This window comes from Phyllobates terribilis, unplaced genomic scaffold (assembly GCF_046119375.1).
Source record: "Phyllobates terribilis strain yellow unplaced genomic scaffold, ASM4611937v1 Scaffold_2__4_contigs__length_985480577, whole genome shotgun sequence".
Lineage (NCBI taxonomy): Eukaryota > Metazoa > Chordata > Amphibia > Anura > Dendrobatidae > Phyllobates > Phyllobates terribilis.
Genome location: NW_027362762.1, coordinates 479,468,845 through 479,488,391, shown reverse-complemented (window position 1 = coordinate 479,488,391; position 19,547 = coordinate 479,468,845). Strand labels below are relative to the sequence as shown.

At 48.5% G+C, this 19,547-nt stretch overlaps 1 protein-coding gene across 6 annotated transcripts in view; it reads left to right on the top strand.

Moving 5' to 3' along the window:
• STPG1 (sperm tail PG-rich repeat containing 1) overlaps positions 1 to 19,547 on the top strand; it is a 164,161-nt gene that overhangs the window by 34,405 nt on the left and 110,209 nt on the right. For all 6 annotated transcript variants that reach the window (XM_073665812.1, XM_073665810.1, XM_073665813.1 and 3 more), the window contains exon 2: positions 988 to 1,109. In XM_073665812.1, the coding sequence (XP_073521913.1) occupies positions 996 to 1,109 (114 nt within the window). In that variant the 5' untranslated portion in view covers positions 988 to 995. The remainder of the gene's footprint in view (positions 1 to 987; positions 1,110 to 19,547) is intronic.

Genomic DNA, 19,547 nt, shown 5'->3' with positions numbered 1-19,547 from the left:
AGATAAAAGCCAAACCTGACACTCCATTTGCAGAGCCATGTTATGGGATGTTTACCCTTCCCCAGTGCCAAGCAAGAGGTCTGATTTGGCTGGATGAGAGGCCCCTGACAGGTGTTTAATTAACAATTAATGTCTTTCCTTATGGAGAGTGCCAAGCTGGCGTAAGGAGAATTATAGAACGTTACATGGCCTGTAAGTCTCCCCACACCGCTTGGCACTCTCCACAAGGAGAATCGTTCCTCCTTATTCTGTAAAATGAAACATTGGTTGTTGAGAATATGTTTTCTGATGTCTGTTGCTGGTATTGTGTTCACATTTCTGAATGGTTAAGTGTATTATTAGCTAAATGTTCCTGAGGCTAAAGGCTGAACTTCCTCCAATGATAAGTTTATATCAGGAATTGCTATATTTGTATTTACTACTATATCACAATGCTTCAGTTGGTTGCATCACATTATAAAATTAAATGTATCATACAAATTCATACATACTGTCGAAAATTGGAGGAGGCTTGAGTTAGCCCCTCCATGGGCTCCCAGTTGCTGTTATGCAACCGATCGCGTTTCTGCGATTGCATTGCTGGGGCCCAATGACGCATTCCCTGTCTAACTACTTAGATGCCTTGGTTACTGTTCACCTCAGCATCTAAGGGATTAAAGTGCTGCCTTCAGAGCTAGCTCTAACTGGCACAATTACTGGTGGATGTCTACTGTGTAAAACAGTCAGCACCTGAGCAGACTCAGCACGTGAGCCTACACCATATAAATCCTCCTTTTCTACATGAAATGTGGATTTAGGGACAATTAGGAGTAAGCCACCAGGGCTGTTCTGCAGCGGCCCACCCCAGCTCATAGGCATGCTGCCAATGATGGCACATCACTGATATCATACTTATAGAATGTTGAATCTTCTTTTACTAAACATACAATTACTGTATATACAGAAGTTTTCCCTTAATAACTGCTTTCTTTTGACTGTTTTGTTCAGAATTCAGGATGCCTACTACTGCTTCTTCCATTCCAACAAAATATCAGACTGTGTATATTGCTGAATCAGAAAAGAAAGGATTCAACTCAAGGTCACTAAGATTTTCCGACAGTCTTAACCAGGTAATTTCAAGATTTTAAGGTGTTTCTGTTGATATAGTCATGTTATATTTAAATCATTCTTATACATTATGGGATGGCAAAACATCGTAGTAATGTGGTAGTTGCCATTCTGACAACAACCGCTACCACCTTCTACCATCCCAACAGATATAACTATATTACGCAATCTGAGGTTCTGAAGAAAGTCTATTTCCAAGACTGAAATGTCACTTATGCACTGTCGATGAATTGCCCAAGGTAAAATTACATTGCAATACATCTACTGCATATTATGTTGGTATTAATTTCCAAAGTGGATTTCTACTCATGCACCAAGTATTATGTTATAATGTCACATAAACAAGCATGATTTGGTATAGAAAACCATGGATTCTATTGTTTCAAGGGTGCAAATCCTATATGGATTCTTGTAGCCATAATGGCAATGGTGTTGCTGTGCACCTTAATTAGCCCTTTTTTTCATAGAAAGAGGCCTCGTGATTAATAGTTGTTTAACTTTGCAAAGCTCTCTTTCCATCTGCGTCTCACTCTAATGGGATCTGTCGGGATTCAATCACGGTGTCATGCGCTATTTTGTACTGTATTTTTGGCCAGATCTGCACCGAAGCTTCCAACTCGGATGTGAACATGGCTTAACAAAGGATCGTGTTTATTCAAAATAGAGAAGGTTAATAAACCGTAAACTAAAGGCCCCGTCACACATAACGAGATGGCTAGCGAGATCGTTATTACGTCACGGTTTTGGGATCGCTGGAGAGTTGTTTCGTGATCGCTGGGGAGCTGTCAAACATGCAGAACTTCCCAACAATTTCGGCCGCCCCAGCGATCTAACTAACGATCTCGGCGGTCGTTGGGACACTTTCACATAGCAGCTATTTCAACGATCCACACCTTGATAGGGACTGTACTGTGTCACAAAGGCGTGCATAAAATCACTTTTCCGCGCCCCCTTATCTCCGATTGGTGGACGCTACTGCGTACGGCCAGTCACAGCCGGAGAACGCTACAACGATCCGCAAAATCAGGACTCAGTCGAATGAACGGATATCAACAGCCCAGAGAATTCTGCTAGGATCTGCAATCCAGCACGAGGTCAGAAACAATGGATGGAATCGCTATTCTGTTGCCTTCTTTATGCACGGCGGAAAATGAGAACGCTGTAGCGACCACCAATCGGGGACGAGGGGCGCGGAAAAGTCCAATTTATGCACGCCTACCTGTCTCAGTTCTGAATCGCTAACGAGGTCGTTGATAAGGTGTCAAATACAGCGATGCACACTGCCAAGGAATGGTCCAGGAAGCTTTGGAACGATCAGCGATCTCACAGCAGGGGCCTGATCGTTGCTACCTGTCAGACATAACGAGATCGCTAGCAAGATCGCTATTGCGTCACAAAAACCGTGACGTATCAACGATCTCGCTAGCGATCTCGTTATGTGTGATGGGGCCTTAAGGCGGGATTTACACTGCTTAATCAGTGGCGTTAAGTCGCCACCGATCAGCTACTTGTTTGCTGATTGGTGAGGTTTTAATACCCTGTCTACACAAGCAGGCTGGATTTAATTTGCATGCAGAACGATCAGTAACAGATCGTTCTGTGCACGTAGGCTGCCATTGTTCTCAGGAGCACAGGTCCTTTTACACAGTACAATGTTGTGTCGAGAACGATGATCTTTTAAGCAAACCACAGATCATTTCACACAAAGCATTTTTCCTGTTCATTGGCAAGTGCATGATTATAAGCTTTCCTAAGAACACATGTTCTCGATCATTGTGCAGTGTAAATGCACCCATAGTCAGCAAGACGTTGTGTCATATCAGTAGGTGGAGCTCTATCTCCCTTTATTTCTGGTGTCCAAATGTTGTGGGAAATTCTAGAGACCTAGAGAAGACTGGGTTATATGAGCAGTCATAAATCACCGACTTCTATTTTCAGTATTTCCTTCTAAACTTAAAAAAACCTAAACATACTTCTGACTAGTGCAAGATGACAACTTTAGCAATGCAATCTTAGAAGCACACCAGTTATAAGATTTTGATCTGATACAAAGTTTGCATGATTTAGGAAGTACATCTTTCGTTACCGTGAGTCATACTTTAATAGAAGTGAATTTGAAAGGTTGTGGGCCTGGTTTCTTTCCTGTTGCTTCTACTGAAGTGGGACTGTCACGTAACTATTGTAAGAATAGGTTCTTATTGTGTTAAATCTCTGTGTTTGAGGAGAATTAGGAGATAGACGTTCTGGTAGACCATGCTGCTGTGAAAAAGTAGTAGTTCCCTGAACTATACAGTACAGACCAAAAGTTTGGACACACCTTCTCATTTAAAGATTTTTCTGTATTTTCATGACTATGAAAATTGTACATTCAAATTGAAGGCATCAAAACTATGAATTAACACATGTGGAATTATATACTTAACAAAAAAGTGTGAAACAACTGAAAATATGTCTTATATTCTAGGTTCTTCAAAGTAGCCACCTTTTGCTTTGATGACTGCTTTGCATACTCTTGGCATTCTCTTTGGTCTGTACTGTATATCCCTCGAGAAAGGGTTTGGAACAAATCTGAAGTGTATTCATAAAATTTTTTGGAAATATTACCACACGTGAAACTACTCGGTCTACCAGAATATCTATCTCTTACTTCTCCTCAATCTTCATGCAGAAGAAGATCATCTTTATCTGCAGATGTGACTGCAGCAACTGAAGAATCTATGGGCATTTATTGGAGTTGTGACATACACAACCCAATCAGATGAGCAACCCCCTCAACTCCTGATTTCACTTTTAAAATACATTATTACTAGTACTGTATGCACTTATCTCCCTTTTTCTTTTCATATCTCTGTGTTTGCTATTAGCCAGAAATTTCTCCCAGCGTGAACAGTTAAATCATACGTTTTTTTGAGACTGACACAAATCTTTGTTTCTTGCTTCAGTTTTCATAGTGGTATGAACTCTAAATTGTTATGAAGAATGATCAGATGAATTGCAAAGTAATTCCTTGCTATGAAAATTAACTTAATCACAAAAACCTGATTTTCAGCCTTGCCCCAAAATGACCTACTTACATAATTTCAGTGATCTTCTGGTTAGCTCAGGAGAAAGTGTTAACAAGGACTAGGCAGTTAATATCACTGTCATGCTGATTGAAATATAAAAGCAGACTGGTTGTTTTTAAATGGGACTGCTGCTTGAAATCGTTGTCCACTTCTGTGAACCATGGTTACTGCCAAGGAAACACATGCAGTCATTTTTGCTTTGCATCAAAAGAGCTTGATAGGCAAGGACATTGCTGCTTGTAAGATTACTCCTAAATGAACCATTTGTTGGATCATCAAGAACTTCAAAGAAAGAGATTCATTTGCTGGGGTGCCCAAATTCAAGGTGCCCAACTAACTCCAGCAAGTGTCAGGACTGTCTCCTAAAGAGGATTCAGCTACTGGATTGGTCCAAGATCAGTGCAGAGCTTGCTCAGGAATGGCAGCAGGCAAGTGTCAGTGAATCTGCACACACAGTTAGGCAAAGGCTTTTGGAGGCTGGCGTGGTGTCAAGAAGGGCAGCAAATAAGCTACCTAAGTTCTGCAAGAAGTACAGGGATTGGACTGCAGAGGACTGGGGTAAAGTAAAGTTATTTTCTCTGATGAAGCCTTTTTCAGACTGGAAGAATGATTTTCCAAAGAAGAAAAGGTGAGCGCTACCATGAGTCTAATGTCATGCAAACCTTAAAGCATGCTGAGACCAGTCATATGTGGGATTGCTTTTCATCCAAGGAAAATGGTCTCAATCACAATTGAGCCTATTAATAATGGCGTGAATAAAGAATGGTATCTAAACAGTCTCCAAGAGCAACTTGTCCCAATGATACAGGAGCAATTTGGTGATGAATAGTGTTGAGCGAGCACTAAAATGCTCGGGTGCTCGAAACTCGGGCCGAGCTCACCGTGATACTCGGGTGCTCGACCCGAGCAACGAGCCCAATGTTAGTCTATGGGAGACCCGAGCATTTTTGCGGCAGCTCCCGCGGCAGTCTGTAGAAAGCCTAAAAAGTGCCCAAAACGATAGTGACAGTGTTCAAATGACATGGGGACAGCATGGGGATCGCCCCAGGAAGCATTTCTGACCCCCAGGTCACTACTGTCAACAACGTGGTCAGAGATATTAAGCCACTTTTACGGGCTCCCAATAAAACGTTCAAAAACAAAACTGAAACAGTTTTCCTGTGAAATATGTTAAGGAACTTCCTTTCCAGGGTAAAGACTTGTGTATAAGGTAAAATAAACCACCAAAAACAAAAATACTCCTCCACACCTTGGGCTATGTTCACAAGTAGCATTTTTTATGCGTTTTTGCACTTTTGTATTGCTTTCAACTGTGACAAATGCATTCACAGAGAAATGTAATTTTAACATTTTACAACCTTATCTGGCCATGTGCTGTGTGACACATGCATACAGTGCTGAAAAGACATGGGAACAGCATGGGGAAGACCCCTGGAAGCATCTCTGACACCCAGGTCACTGCCTAAAAGTGTGCCCATCAGAAGTGATCCTTGCCGAATCAGAAGATGCAGACTTGCAACTATCCCCGTGCAAGTCCTTGTCCCAGGGCAGTGTTCAATTGTACCTCCCCCATTCCTTGCAATGCAAGTGAAAGTATGCAGCCTGCCACCCACCCACCCCCAGGCTGCAATACCATACTGCTTGCTTGCTTGCACTTGAAATTTGGCCTCTTAGGCATGTGGAGGCGGAATCTGGCCACCACATCATGGCTGCGTCGGCGGCCTGGTATCCATACTCAGTCCCCAGCCGCCCGGCGGCCGGGAGTCCTCGCTTGGTCCCCAGCCACCAGGGGGCGGCCGTGTGTCCATAAACGGTCCCCAGCCGCCCCTATTTGAAGGACAGCCTAACCACAAACACGTGGACAAGTGAATGTGGCCAGGGATGGTCCATCTGACTGATGACTTCACACTGGGTTAATATAGTGGAAGCCGGGACACAGTTGGACACTGGGATGCAACACGTCCTCCAGACATAGAGGATTGCGGGTCTTGGGTCAATCAGGCTTCCACACAAAGTTCAGAAGGTAGACAGCAGCAGTGGTCAGCCTCCTACACAACGAGTAAATTATTCATGATCATGAGGCCATCCATCTCCTTAGCTTTCTGTTCCTTGGAATGCAAGCGCATGTATGTAGTAGCGGCTAGGCCTGAGGTGGTCAGCGTTTTGGCGCATATCCTACCTCCTCCGAGGATTGCTGGATGTTTTCCTGCTACTATCCCAGTTCTATGACTCCCGTTAAAACAAAGCTTCAGGTGATGAATGATGGATGAGGTGGTGGCAAAGGAGAAAGAGCAGGAGGAACAGGGACCATTCACATCAATATCAGGCCAGTCAACCACACATATCTTGTAGGATATGTTTCTGTACCAAAAGGAGCTGTTTGGCTACACAGTTATAGGGCATTCAGTGAGTGCAATGCCTACCAAAAATTTCGAGGCCCTCCAATGCCCCTTGGAAGTGACATGGAGGTCAGAGGGCCTTAACTAAACCGTTTTTTCCATTTATAGCAACTGTCTCCTCTCTCCTGTACTCTGTTGGTCTAAGCAGTGAATGGAAGGCTTTCCAAAAATTATGAGGAACTGCAATGCCCCTTGCAACAGATGTGGATTACAGCGTACTAAAAACCTTCTACCCATTATTGGGGAGTGGGTCTCCCTTAGTGTTCGCATATGCATTGAAAAGCAAAAGCTAACTAAAATTAGGAGGAAATGCAATGCCCGTTATAAGAGTCGTGGAGGTTAGAAGTAATTAAAAACAAAATTTCAATGCCCCTTGGAAGACCTGTGGAGATCAGAGTGGTTTAACAAGACGGTTTTAATGCCCCTTGGAAAAGACGTGGAGGTCACAGTAGCTTAACAAGACAGTTTTAATGCCCCTTGGAAGAGTGGTGGAGGTCGCAGTGGAATTTAAAGACAATATTAATGCCCCTTGGAAGAGTGGTGGAGGTCACAGTAGCTTAACAAGATGGTTTTAATGCCCCTTGGAAGAGCTGTGGAGTTCAGAGTGGTTTAACAAGACGATTTTAATGCCCCTTGGAAGAGTGGTGGAGGTCACAGTAGCTTAACAAGACGGTTTTAATGCCCCTTGGAAGAGTGGTGGAGGTCGCAGTGGAATAAAAAGACAATATTAATGCCCCTTGGAAGAGTGGTGGAGGTCACAGTACCTTAACAAGACGGTTTTAATGCCCCTTGGAAGAGACGTGGAGTTCAGAGTAGCTTAACGAGACGGTTTTCATGCCCCTTACAAGAGCCATGCAGTACAGCATGTTAAAAACATTATTCCCATTATTGAGGAGTGGGTCTCCCATAGTCTTTGCCTATGCCTTTCAAGCAAAAGCTGCCAAAAATTAGGACGGAGGAACTTGCAATGCTGGCAAACAAGAGCCATGCAGTACAGCATATTAAAAACATTATTCCCATAAATGGGGAGTGGGTCTCCCATAGTCTTTGCCTATGCCTTCCAAGCAAAAGCTGCCAAAAATTAGGATGGAGGAACTTGGAATGCTGGCAACACGGACCACGGTCACCCTGGTGGTTTAGTGCTGGTGGAGGCTGAGGATAAGGAGAAGAGCAAAATACAGCCGAAATGAGGAAGCGTATACCCATGTGTGGGTGTGAAGCGGTGCATGGGAATACACCTTCCGAAATAACACAGTGGATTTGACTTTATGTTACTCTGCTGTCATTTGGTGGTGATGAGAAGTCTGACCCAATCCAGCCCTTGTTCATTTTGATAAGGGTCAGCTTGTCAGCATTGTCAGTTGACAGGTGAGTGCGCTTATCAGTTATAATTCCCCCAGTGGCACTAAAAACACGCTCCGATAACACGCTAGCGGCAGGGCAGGCCAGGACCTCCAAGGCGTACAGAGTGAGTTCATTCCAAGTGTCCAGCTTGGATACCCAATAATTAAAAGGCACAGAGGAATCACGGAGGACGCTGGTACCTTCGGCAAGGTACTCCCTCACCATCTTTTGAAACTTTCCACTCCTTGTGAGAGTACCCCGCGCCTCAGGGCCTGTAAGCTGGGCGGGTCTCAGAAAACTGTCCCAGAACATTGACAGTGTTCCCCTGCCTCTGCTGGATTGGATTTGCGTCTCTCTCGCCTGTACTCCTTGGTTGGGCAACGAACTGTGACCTCTGCCGCTAGAGTGTTCAGATGTGAATTTTTTTAACAGTTCTGCAGCAAGGGCCTTCTGGTACTGCCCCATTTTTGTAGACCTCTCCACCTCAGGAATAAGAGAGTGAAAGTTCTCCTTGTAGCGGGGGTCTAAAAGTGTCACCAACCAGTAATGACTGTCACCCAACATTTTAACAACGCGAGGGTCGCGGTTAAGGCAGCGTAACATAAAGTCAGCCATGCATGCCAGACTGGTAACGGGCAATACTTCCGTGTCCTCACCAAGATGACGACTGACCATGCTCTCCTCCTCCTCCTCCCCACTGTCCTCAGGCCACCCACGCTGAACCGACGGTATGACAGTTGTACAGGTACTACCGTCTACAGTGCATGATACCAGCTCCTGTTCTTCCTCCTCCTCCTGCTCTCCCTCATTGTCCCCCAATGCACATTGGGATAAGATGAGGCTGGGCTGTGTCTAATCGCCTGTTACGGCTTCTTGATCCATCTCATCATACTCTGGCTGCAATGCCTCCTCTTTAATTATCTGCAGAGAGCGTTGCAAAAGGCAGACAAGTGGGATGGTGACGCTAATGATGGCGTCATCGCCACTCACCATCTTGGTGGACCCCTCAAAGTTTGTCAGGATGGTACATATGTCAGACATCCAGGTCCATTCCTGAGGTCTTATGTGTGGAGTCTGACCTGAATATCGACGGCCTTGTTGCAGCTGGTACTCCACAACTGCTCTCTTCTGCTCACAAATCCTTTGCAACATGTGGTGGGTAGAGTTCCAACGTGTGGGGACATCACACACCAGTCGGTGTGACGGAAGCTGCAAACGCTGCTGCAACACAGCAAGGGCGGCGGAAGCTGTAGCCGACTTCTGAAAATGAGCTGACAGGCGGCGTACTTTGACGAGCAGATCTGGCAACTTGGGGTACAATTTAAGAAACCGCTGAACCACGAGGTTAAGCACATGAGCCAGGCATGGTACGTGTGTGATCTCGCCTCAGAGCCGCCACCAGGTTACGGCCATTGTCACACACGACCATGCCTGGATGTAGGTTCAGCGGTCTCAGCCACAGATCTGCCTGCTCTTTCACAGCTGTCCACAACTCACAAGCAGTGTGAGGTTTATCACCTAAGCTTATGAGTTTCAGCACAGCCTGTTGCCGCTTGGCTGAGGCAGTACTGCAGTGCTTCCAGCTTGAGATGGAGGCTGAACATGAGGAGGAGGAGGATGATGCGCAGGAGCTACACACTGTGGGGGCAACTCTGACTGACATAGGGCCCGCAATCATCGGTGTGGGGAGGATGTGTTCCGTCCCAAGGTCCGACTGGATGTTTACCCAGTGTGCCGTCAGGGAGATGTACCATCCCTGGCCACAAGCACTTGTCCACGTGTCCGTTGTCAGGTGGACTCTCCCAGTAACTGCATTGTTGATGGCACGGCAGATGGTTTGGGACACGTGCCTGTGTAGTGCGGGGATGGCACACCAGGCAAAATAGTGTCGGCTGGGGACCGAGTACCGAGGGACGACCACCGCCATAAGGTTGTGGAAGGATTCCGTCTCCACCAGCCTAAAAGGCAGCATTTCCAACGCAAGCAGTCGTGAAATGTGCAAATTTAGGACTGTGGCCTGTGGGGCGTTGGCTGCCAATTTGCGCTTTCGTTCAAAGGTCTGGGATATGGACAATTGAACGCTGCGGTGGGACGTGGATGTGAACGTTGATGCTGTTTCTTGAGAAACTGCCATAACAAGTGAAGACTGAGAGGAGGGGGTATCTTTGCATGCAGTATGGACAGGGGATTGCCTTGCATGCACAACAGGGGGTTCTCTTACACACACAACAGCGGAAGAAGTAGTGGTGACACCCGCTGACACTGGTCGTGGACCCTGGGGTTCGCCCTGGGGTGGTCAGGCTGGTAGTTTTGTCACCCCTGCTGATGCTGGCATGGCAGGTGGTACAAATGTCCTTTTTGGGTTTATCAGCAGAGTCTTTAAAAAAATTCCAGACTCTGGAAGGCCTACCGGTTGTACTGGCAACGTCCCTCGTGTTGATGTTACGGGGAACTGTTGCCCGCCTTGTGTGTGCGGCCTCCACACTGCTTCTTCCTACCTGTTGGGGTACTCTGCCTCCCTCTCCCTGTGTGCTGCTGGCCTCGCTCTGCATGTCCTCCTGCCACGTTGGGTCAGTTACTAGATCATCCACCACCTCCTCCTCTTCCACTTGCACACCACGATCCTCACTTCATGGCAATTGTGTCTCGTCATCGTCTACCTCTTGTGACAAATTGCCAGCATCGACTTCTTGTGGCCGTGGCTGTTCAAATATTTGGCCATCGCTACATGGGATCTCCTCTTCCACCACTTCAAGCGGAGCAGGCGAGGGGCACAAATCTGGAAATGGACCAGTGAACAGCTCTTCAGAGTGTCCAAATGTGGGATCAGTTGCTGGCTGACGACACTCGGTATGGTGGGAGGAAGGAGCATCAGGGTGAGGAGGAGTATGTGGTCGAGACTCATGGCTACTAAAACTTGATCATGTGGAAGACAGACCGGAGGTGGTGGTGCCCAGGTAACTGGAAGTATTATCTGCTATCCAATTAATAACCTGATCACACTGATCAGTTCGCATTACTGGTGTTGTAGTGTGCTTCCCTAGTAATTCAGTCAAGAAGTGGGAGCGAGAAGATGTGGCTGTTGGTTGTGGCACATTTTCACCTTGGCCACGGCCCCGTCCTCTACACGCACCATCACCAGAACGTCCAGTTCCACGTCCCTTGCCACGCGCCTTGCCTACTGTAAATGAAGTAAAATAGCTTAGACTCGCACTATCAATGGAAAAAGGGTAACAAAAAGGAGATTAGAACCGTGGAACTGCAAAACCACAGTTATAGTTATGTGGCCTACACCAGAATCTTTTAAACAGATATATTTGTGTCTGAACAGTCAGGGAGACACTATTACTGTTTTTTTTTCGGAAAAAAGGCCAAAAGCTGGATAATACAGAGATTTGAACCGTGGAACTGCAAAACCACAGTTCTAGTTATCTGGCCTACACCAGAATCTTTTAAACAGATATATTTGTGTCTGAACAGTCAGCGAGACACTATTACTGTTTTTTTTACGGAAAAAAGGCCAAAAGCTGCATAATACAGAGATTTGAACCGTGGAACTGCAAAACCACAGTTCTAGTTATCTGGCTTACACCAGAATCTTTTAAACAGATATATTTGTGTCTGAACAGTCAGCGAGACACTATTACTGTTTTTCAGCAGCAGAAGGGAAGGAAGGGAGACACAGATCCATTACAAGTGGGTAGGCGGAGCCCCACAGGGATAGTTCACCTCAGATTAGAAAAAGTGACGACCGGCCCCTCCAACTTAGGCTCCTCCTACTCCCATGTTCCTCAGTCTAAAATTTGAGGTCGCAGAGGATAGTCGCTGCCTTTGCAGCTCCTCAGAAGAATTTTTTATTTTTAACCAGGAGACCTAGACCCCCCATGGTCTAGAGGTCTCAGGGGGTCTCAGCGTTGCTGGGACCCCTGGCCCTCCCCTGGCGGATCTGCGTACCCCCTAAGGAGGTCCCCACAGAACCCTGCTGGCCCCGGGGGATGCAGGGCGCTCCCTGGCGGAGACGCACACCGCTCATGTGGGGTCCCTGCGCGCTCCGCCGTGGAGGGGAACGAAGGGCCATGGCGCCACACATCCCTGGGGGTCCATGTGGCGCTCAGCTGGGTAAGTGCCCTCTGTGTGTGTGGAGTGTTTTAGCAGCTGCTGCGGCAGCCGCTGTTACTGGCAGAATGGTGACTGCCTTTTTGTCCTTGCAGGCAGAGGGGTACAGCACCCCGGTGTAAGGCCCTGACTGCTGAGGAGACGGGTGCTTCCTTCCTGCTGCACCCCGAGCCGGAATCACAAGACCCTCAGAGACCCACATGCGGGCAGATTCCATGACTGGCTGAGCACAGAGAACAGTAGCTGGTGATGCACAGCCCTCTCCTCTTCCCCGGGTGGCAGGGGAGCAGGGACAGAGGAGCTCGGGCTCCGTTAGTGTCGGGGGGCGTGGCTTCGCGCTCTTGGCTGCCTGCCATCATAGCCTCAAGCAAGAAGCCCCGAAAAGAGCGCGCTGAAGCTGTCCCCGCCCCCCCCCTTCTCCTTCTTCACGGGCCCTCTGCATTACTTCCTGCTCCCTGCTCCCCCCTCACACACACACAGGCTCCAGGAACAACGCGGCCAGCTGGTGAGTCACTTCTGTCTCTTAAGGCAAAAGATTCCTTTGTTTTTTTCTCACCATTGCAGCGCAAAGCGCTGCTGCTTCTCTGCTGAACGCACACCTCTGACCTTTTAAGGCAAAGGTGCTTTGCGTGGTCAGCAGCATTAACCCCTTCTAGGGGTCTGGCCTTATCAGAACAGTTAACCCTTTCTGTAATAGGTTAACCTTTATTCTGCAGAGCTGGGGTAGTTTTTTCTCCCTCTAAGGAGAAGCTTTAACCCTTCAGTGCTTGGTGTTTTTTTGGGGGGGAACAGGCTATGATAACGGAATCACACATTCCCGGTTACTGTACTCATTGTAAAGGGTTATTACCGCCTTATCCGCGACGCTCGCAGCTGCGTGGGGGGCATGTCGGATCAGGGTCCAGGGGGCGCAGACCTCTCTTCCGGCCCGCTTCAGGATCGGTCACATGTATCTAATGCGCCGGGGTCTTCGACGGCGTCAGGTTCGACACTTGTCGGGGGTCTCAGTGATGTTAAAGTGGAGGCGCTCACTCGCTCCATAGACAGTCTGTCTAACCTCCTGGGTCATTGGGTATCAGCTAAGTCCCAACCGACTGCATGAGGCAAGAAGCGCCACAGGCCTGTGGTGGTGCTGTCTCCTCCGCGCAGCGCATCGGAGGCTTCGGAATCACCGACTAGCTCTGCTTATGAGATCTCCGATTCTGATGAAGAGGATTGGCAGGGTCGCTCTGCTTCGCTTTCGGGCCGCGTGGATGCTCTTATTGGAGCCATGCGGGAAGCGTTACAGCTGTCTGAAGAGGTGACGAGGCCTGGCAAGTCGGCCTGTCTGTATCAGGAGTCGCGTCGGGCTCATTAGACACTGCCGGCGCATGATGAACTTAACGAGGCGGTGGAGAAAGAACGCCTGTGTCCGGATAAACGCTTCCAGGGGTTGCGGTTCTTTGATGCCCTGTATCCCTGCTCCACGGAGACGATCGCTAATTGGGTCCCCTCTCCTGTAGCGGACGTGCCATTGTCTCAGCTGAGCAAATCCTCCTTGCTTCCTGTTAAAGGGAAGGCGAGTCTACAGGAACCGCTAGACAGAAGGACGGAGTTAGCGGCGAGTTCCATCTACGAGGCCGCGGGTCTTGGACTCCGAGCGGCCTTGGGGGCCGTGTGGGCTGGTGAGGCTTCTCTGCGGTGGTTGGATCCGCCATCTGAAGTGGAAAGACTCTTCCAGCTTTTGGAAGAGGCGGCCCGATATGGCAGGGACGCAGTGCTGGATACTACTTCGGTTCTGTCCAGGGCTCAATCCTCGGCCATCACAGTCAGGAGAGCACTGTGGCTTAAACAATGGACTGGAGACGCAGTATCCAAACAAGGTTTGCTGAGTCTGGCGTACAAGGGTGGTCAGCTTTTTGGTTCAGACTTCACTTAGCTGATTGCCAAGGCAAAGGCCAAGGATTCGGCTTTGCCGCAGCGGAAGGTAGCGGCTTCTACGTCTGGCAAGTCAATTGCAGGTAGTGGTCGCCGGCCCTTTCGGCCCAGGGGACTGTTCCGTCAGCCCTCTTGGAGATCGGGTTGTCCCTCATCTTCCGGGAAAAAGACCACCCAGAAATCCCGTACTCCCTGGAAACAACACTTCCGTCAGGACAAACGGGAGGTTGACAAAAAGCCCGATAAGGCGGACTGACGCCAGGAACCCACCCGAGGGCTCTCGGGTGGGAGGTCGTCTGCTACAATTCGGGTCGTTTTGGGCATCCCACGTATCGGACGCCTGGGTGACGTGGGTTATGTCGGCAGGCTATTTTCATAGAGTTTTTCATTCTCGACTCCCGGACAGGTTTCGCCAGTCACGCATCCCGTCCGAGCCCAAGCTGGCTGCCGCACTGCTGCGGGAGATCGACACTCTTCTGCAGCAGGGTGTGGTGGTTCCGGTTCCGCCGGAGGACCGGGAAAGGGGGTTTTACTCCAACCTTTTTTGTGGTCCCCAAAAAGGAGGAAAAGTTTCGCCCCATTCTGGACGTCAAGGATTTGAATTTTTATGTCCGGACCCGGAAATTCCGTAGAGAGTCTTTTCGCTCTGTCATGGCGGCCCTGTCGCAGTATGATGTCTTGGTGTCGATCAACATCCGCGATGCCTATTTGCATGTCCCTATCGGCAGGGCTCACCAGCGTTTCCTGCGTTTCGCCATAGGTCAGGCCCATTACCAGTTTGTGGCCCTACCATTCGGGTTGGCCTCGGCACCCAGGGTTTTTACAAAGATTCTGGCGCCGCTCTTGGCGCTCCTTCGAAGGCAAAGAGTTGCAATTCTCCCCTACCTGGTCGACCTGTTAATTGTGTCGCCCACAGCGGAGGAGGCGGTGACAGCCCGCGATCTCTCCCTTCAGCACCTGGAGGACTTCGGGTGGCTGGTCAATTGGAAGAAGTCGTCTTTGGAGCCTTCGCAGTCAATCCTGTTCTTGGGGATGCATTTCGACACGGTACGGGCAGCGGTGTCCCTACCTCCGGACAAACAAGCGAACCTTCGTCACCATGTACAGGCTATGAGGTCGGCGATGACGATGTCCCTTCGGGAGTGTATGCGCCTTATGGGTCTGATGGTGGCGGCAATGGAAGCAGTACCGTTTGCACAATTTCATTCCCGGGGTCTCCAAGATCTTATTCTGACCCTTTGGGATCGATCACCAGCTTCGCTGGATCGCTGTGTCGGTATCTCCCGCAGGGTGCGAGAGTCTCTTGGATGGTGGTTACGTCCGGAGGCCTTATCCCTGGGGAAATCCTTCCTCCTCCCACGGTGGTCGGTCTTTACCACCGATGCCAGCCTGTCTGGCTGGGGGGGGGTTTGGAACGATCTCTGGGTTCAGGGGGTCTGGTCGTCAGAGGAGTTGTCTCTGCCGATCAACATCCTGGAGCTGAGAGCATTTTTTCTCTGTCTCCGACATTGGACGGTCCCTTTGAGCGGTCTGCCGGTCCGGATTCCGACGGACAATGCGACAGCTGTTGCGTATATCAACCATCAGGGCGGGACGAGGAGTTCCAGACTCATGATGGAGGTCTTTCGGATCCTGGTTTGGGCCGAGTCCAGGGTTCCAGCCATATCCGCGATTCACATCCCAGGAGCGCTGAATATCACGGCGGACTTCCTCAGTCGCGAGCAGGTGGATTCCGGAGAATGGAGCCTTCATCCGGAAGTTTTTGCACTGCTGTGCTCCCTTTGGGGGACTCCCCAAGTGGACTTTATGGCATCCAGGTTGAACGCCAGGATCCCGACCTTCATGTCCCGGTACAGGGACCCGGAAGCAGTGGCGGTAGATGCTCTAGTGGCCCCGTGGGACCAGTTCGAACTGATCTACGTGTTTCCGCCGGTATGCTTACTCCCTCTAGTGCTCCGGCGGATCAATCTCGAACAGATCTCGGCGATTTTGGTGGCGCCGGATTGGCCGAGGAGAGCGTGGTATTCAACGCTGGTGTCTCTTCTGGCGGCGCCTCAATTTCCACTGCCTCTTCGTCCGGACCTGTTAACCCAGGGGCCCTTTCGCCATCCGGACTTGAAGTCTCTTCGTTTGGCTCTTGAGACCGAGATCTTGACCCGTCGTGGGTTTTCAGCCGATGTCATTGCCACCTTGCTGGCGGCCAGAGGTCCAGCTACGGCTAGGATTTATCACAGAACTGGGGAGGCCTTCAATTCATGGTGTTCTGGTTCATCAAGAAACCCTAGGGTTTTTTCCATTCCCAACTTCTTAAGCCTTTCTGCAATGTGGTTTGGTCAAGGGTCTGGCAGTTAGTACCTTGCGGGGTCAGGTATCTGCACTGTCTGTGCTTTTTCGGAAGGCTATTGCCTCGCTCAGAGATGTGCGTTCGTTTTTTAGCGGGATTGCACGTCAGTTTCCGCCTCGGAGGGCGTTTTTGGCTCCTTGGCGGCTCAATCTAGTCTTGGAGGCTCTTCAACATGGGCCGTTTGAGCCTTTGGATTCAGCTACGCTTTACTTGCTTTCTTGGAAGGTGGCCTTCCTGGTGGCGGTCACCTCCTTGAGAAGGGTTTCTGAGTTGGCGGCACTGTCTTGTTCGCCCCCTTTCCTGGAATTCCACTCGGATCGTGTGGTGCTTCGTACCCATGGCGATTTTTTGCCTAAGTTGGTATCGAGGTTCCACGTCAATCAGGATATCGTGTTGCCCTCCCTCTGTCCGAAACTGAAGAGTCCAAAGGAGCGGGCCTTGCACTCGTTGGATTTGGTGCGAGCATTGAAGTTCTATCTTTCAATCACCCAAGGGTTTCGGAAGTCGGACTCTCTTTTTGTGATTCCTGCTGGTCGTCGGCGTGGTCTGCGAGCTTCCAAGGACACTATAGCTCGGTGGTTACGTTCGTCTATCCTGGAGGCGTACCGGCTCAAGGGCGAGCCTTGTCCTGTTAAGGTTCCAGCTCATTCCACGAGAGCTGTTGGTTCGTCGTGGGCTTTTCGTCAGGGGGCCTCGGCAGCGCAGCTCTGCCGGGCGGCTACCTGGCACTCCGTCCACACTTTTACTAAATTTTATAAAGTGGACGTGAGTGCTTCCGCCGATACGGCCTTGGGACGCAGGGTCCTGCAGGCGGCGGTGGTTTAGGTTATCTCTTTATCTCCTTTTCGGCGCTTGTTGCGCACTTGACTAAGTTATTGGGGTGTTGGCAATTCTGCCACTGTTTCCCACCCTTGAGTTCTGGACTGCTTTGGGACGTCCCACTAGTAATGGATCTGTGTCTCCCTTCCTTCCCTTCTGCTGCTGAAAGACGGATTTTGGTAAGACCTTACCTGTAAAATCCTTTTCAGCGAAGGAAGGAAGGGAGACACAGCACCCTCCCAGGGCAGAAGTGTATTATTGTTTTCCAGATGCGGCGCGACTCCTCTCTGATGGCAGTCATCGGGACTGGGGTCGGCGCGCTAGGGCTCTGTTCCAGCATTGCCAGCTCATCGCAGTTGTCAGGTCCAGTGAGTAGTGCCTGGGACTGTGTGTTCTTTCGGCTATATGCATAACCTGTTCTCTCGCATTTCTGATTTTTCAGAAGGGGTTGTGTTGTTCTGCTGTTCCTTAGCTTGTGTACGGACTGAGGAACATGGGAGTAGGAGGAGCCTAAGCTGGAGGGGCCGGTCGTCACTTTTTCTAATCTGAGGTGAACTATCCCTGTGGGGCTCCGCCTACCCACTAGTAATGGATCTGTGTCTCCCTTCCTTCCTTCGCTGAAAAGGATTTTACAGGTAAGGTCTTACCAAAATCCGTCTTTTTTACGGAAAAAAGGCCAAAAGCTGGATAATCTTGAGATTTGAACCGTGGAACTGCAAAACCACAGTTCTAGATATCTGGCCTACATCAGAATCTTTTAAACAGATATATTTGTGTCTGAACAGTTAACGAGACACTATTGCTGTTTTTTTTACGGAAAAAAGGCCAAAAGCTGGATAATATTGAGATTTGAACCATGGAGCTGCAAAACCACAGTTCTAGTTCTCTGGCCTACACCAGAATCTTTTAAACAGATATATTTGTGTCTGAACAGTCAGGGAGACACTATTACTGTTTTACTGAAATACACTACATGACACAACTACAATACGTTACAGGATACAAAACATAAGAACAAAACTCCAGAATAGAACAAGACGACAGAACCCGACACAAATCACAGAAAATAGAAGCAAAATAAATCGAGACAAATAAATCAACCAGAATTGGGAGAAGATCCAACCTACTGATAATGAAAAAAACAAAAATTAGAAAATTAAAGAAACAAAATAACCATCACCACAAGAATATATACATATACACTATATATATATATATATATATATATATATATCAAAAGTTTGGACACACCTCATTTAAAGATTTTTCTGTATTTTCATGACTTTGAAAATTGTACATTCACACTGAAGGCATCAAAACTATGAAGTAACACATGTGGAATTATATACTTAACAAAAAAGTGTGAAACAACTGAAAATATGTCTTATATTCTAGGTTCTTCAAAGTAGCCACCTTTTGCTTTGATGACTGCTTTGCACACTCTTGGCATTCTCTTGATGAGCTTCAAGCGGTAGTCACCAGAAATGGTCTTCCAACAATCTTGAAGGAGTTCCCAGAGATGCTTAGCACTTGTTGGCCCTTTTGCCTTCACTCTGCGGTCCAGCTCACCCCAAACCATCTCGATTGGGTTCAGGTCTGATGACTGTGGAGGCCAGGTCATCTGGCGTAGCACCCCATCACTCTCCTTCTTGGTCAAATAGCCCTTACACAGCCTGGAGGTGTGTTTGGGGTCATTGTCCTGTTGAAAAATAAATGATGGTCCAACTAAACGCAAACCGGATGGAATAGCATGCCGCTGCAAGATGCTGTGGTAGCCATGCTGGTTCAGTATGCTTTCAATTTTGAATACATCCCCAACAGTGTCATCAACAAAGCACCCCCACACCATCACACCTCCTCCTCCATGCTTCATGGTGGGAACCAGGCATGTAGAGTCCAAAGACATGGTGGTTGGAACCAAAGATCTCAAATTTGGACTCATCAGACCAAAGCACAGATTTCCACTGGTCTAATGTCCATTCCTTGTGTTCTTTAGCCCAAATAAGTCTCTTCTGCTTGTTGCCTGTCCTTAGCAGTGGTTTCCTAGCAGCTATTTTACCATGAAGGCCTGCTGCACAAAGTCTCCTCTTAACAGTTGTTGAAGAGATGTGTCTGCTGCTAGAACTCTGTGTGGCATTGACCTGGTCTCTAATCTGAGCTGCTGTTAACCTGCGATTTCTGAGGCTGGTGACTTGGATAAACTTATCCTCAGAAGTAGAGGTGACTCTTGGTCTTCCATTCCTGGGGTGGTCCTCATGTGAGCCAGTTTCTTTGTAGCGCTTGATCGTTTTTGCAACTGCACTTGGGGACACTTTGAAAGTTTGCCCAATTTTTCGCATTGACTAACCTTCATTTCTTAAAGTAATGATGGCCACTCGTTTTTCTTTACTTAGCTGCTTTTTTATTGCCATAATACAAATTCTAACAGTCTATTCA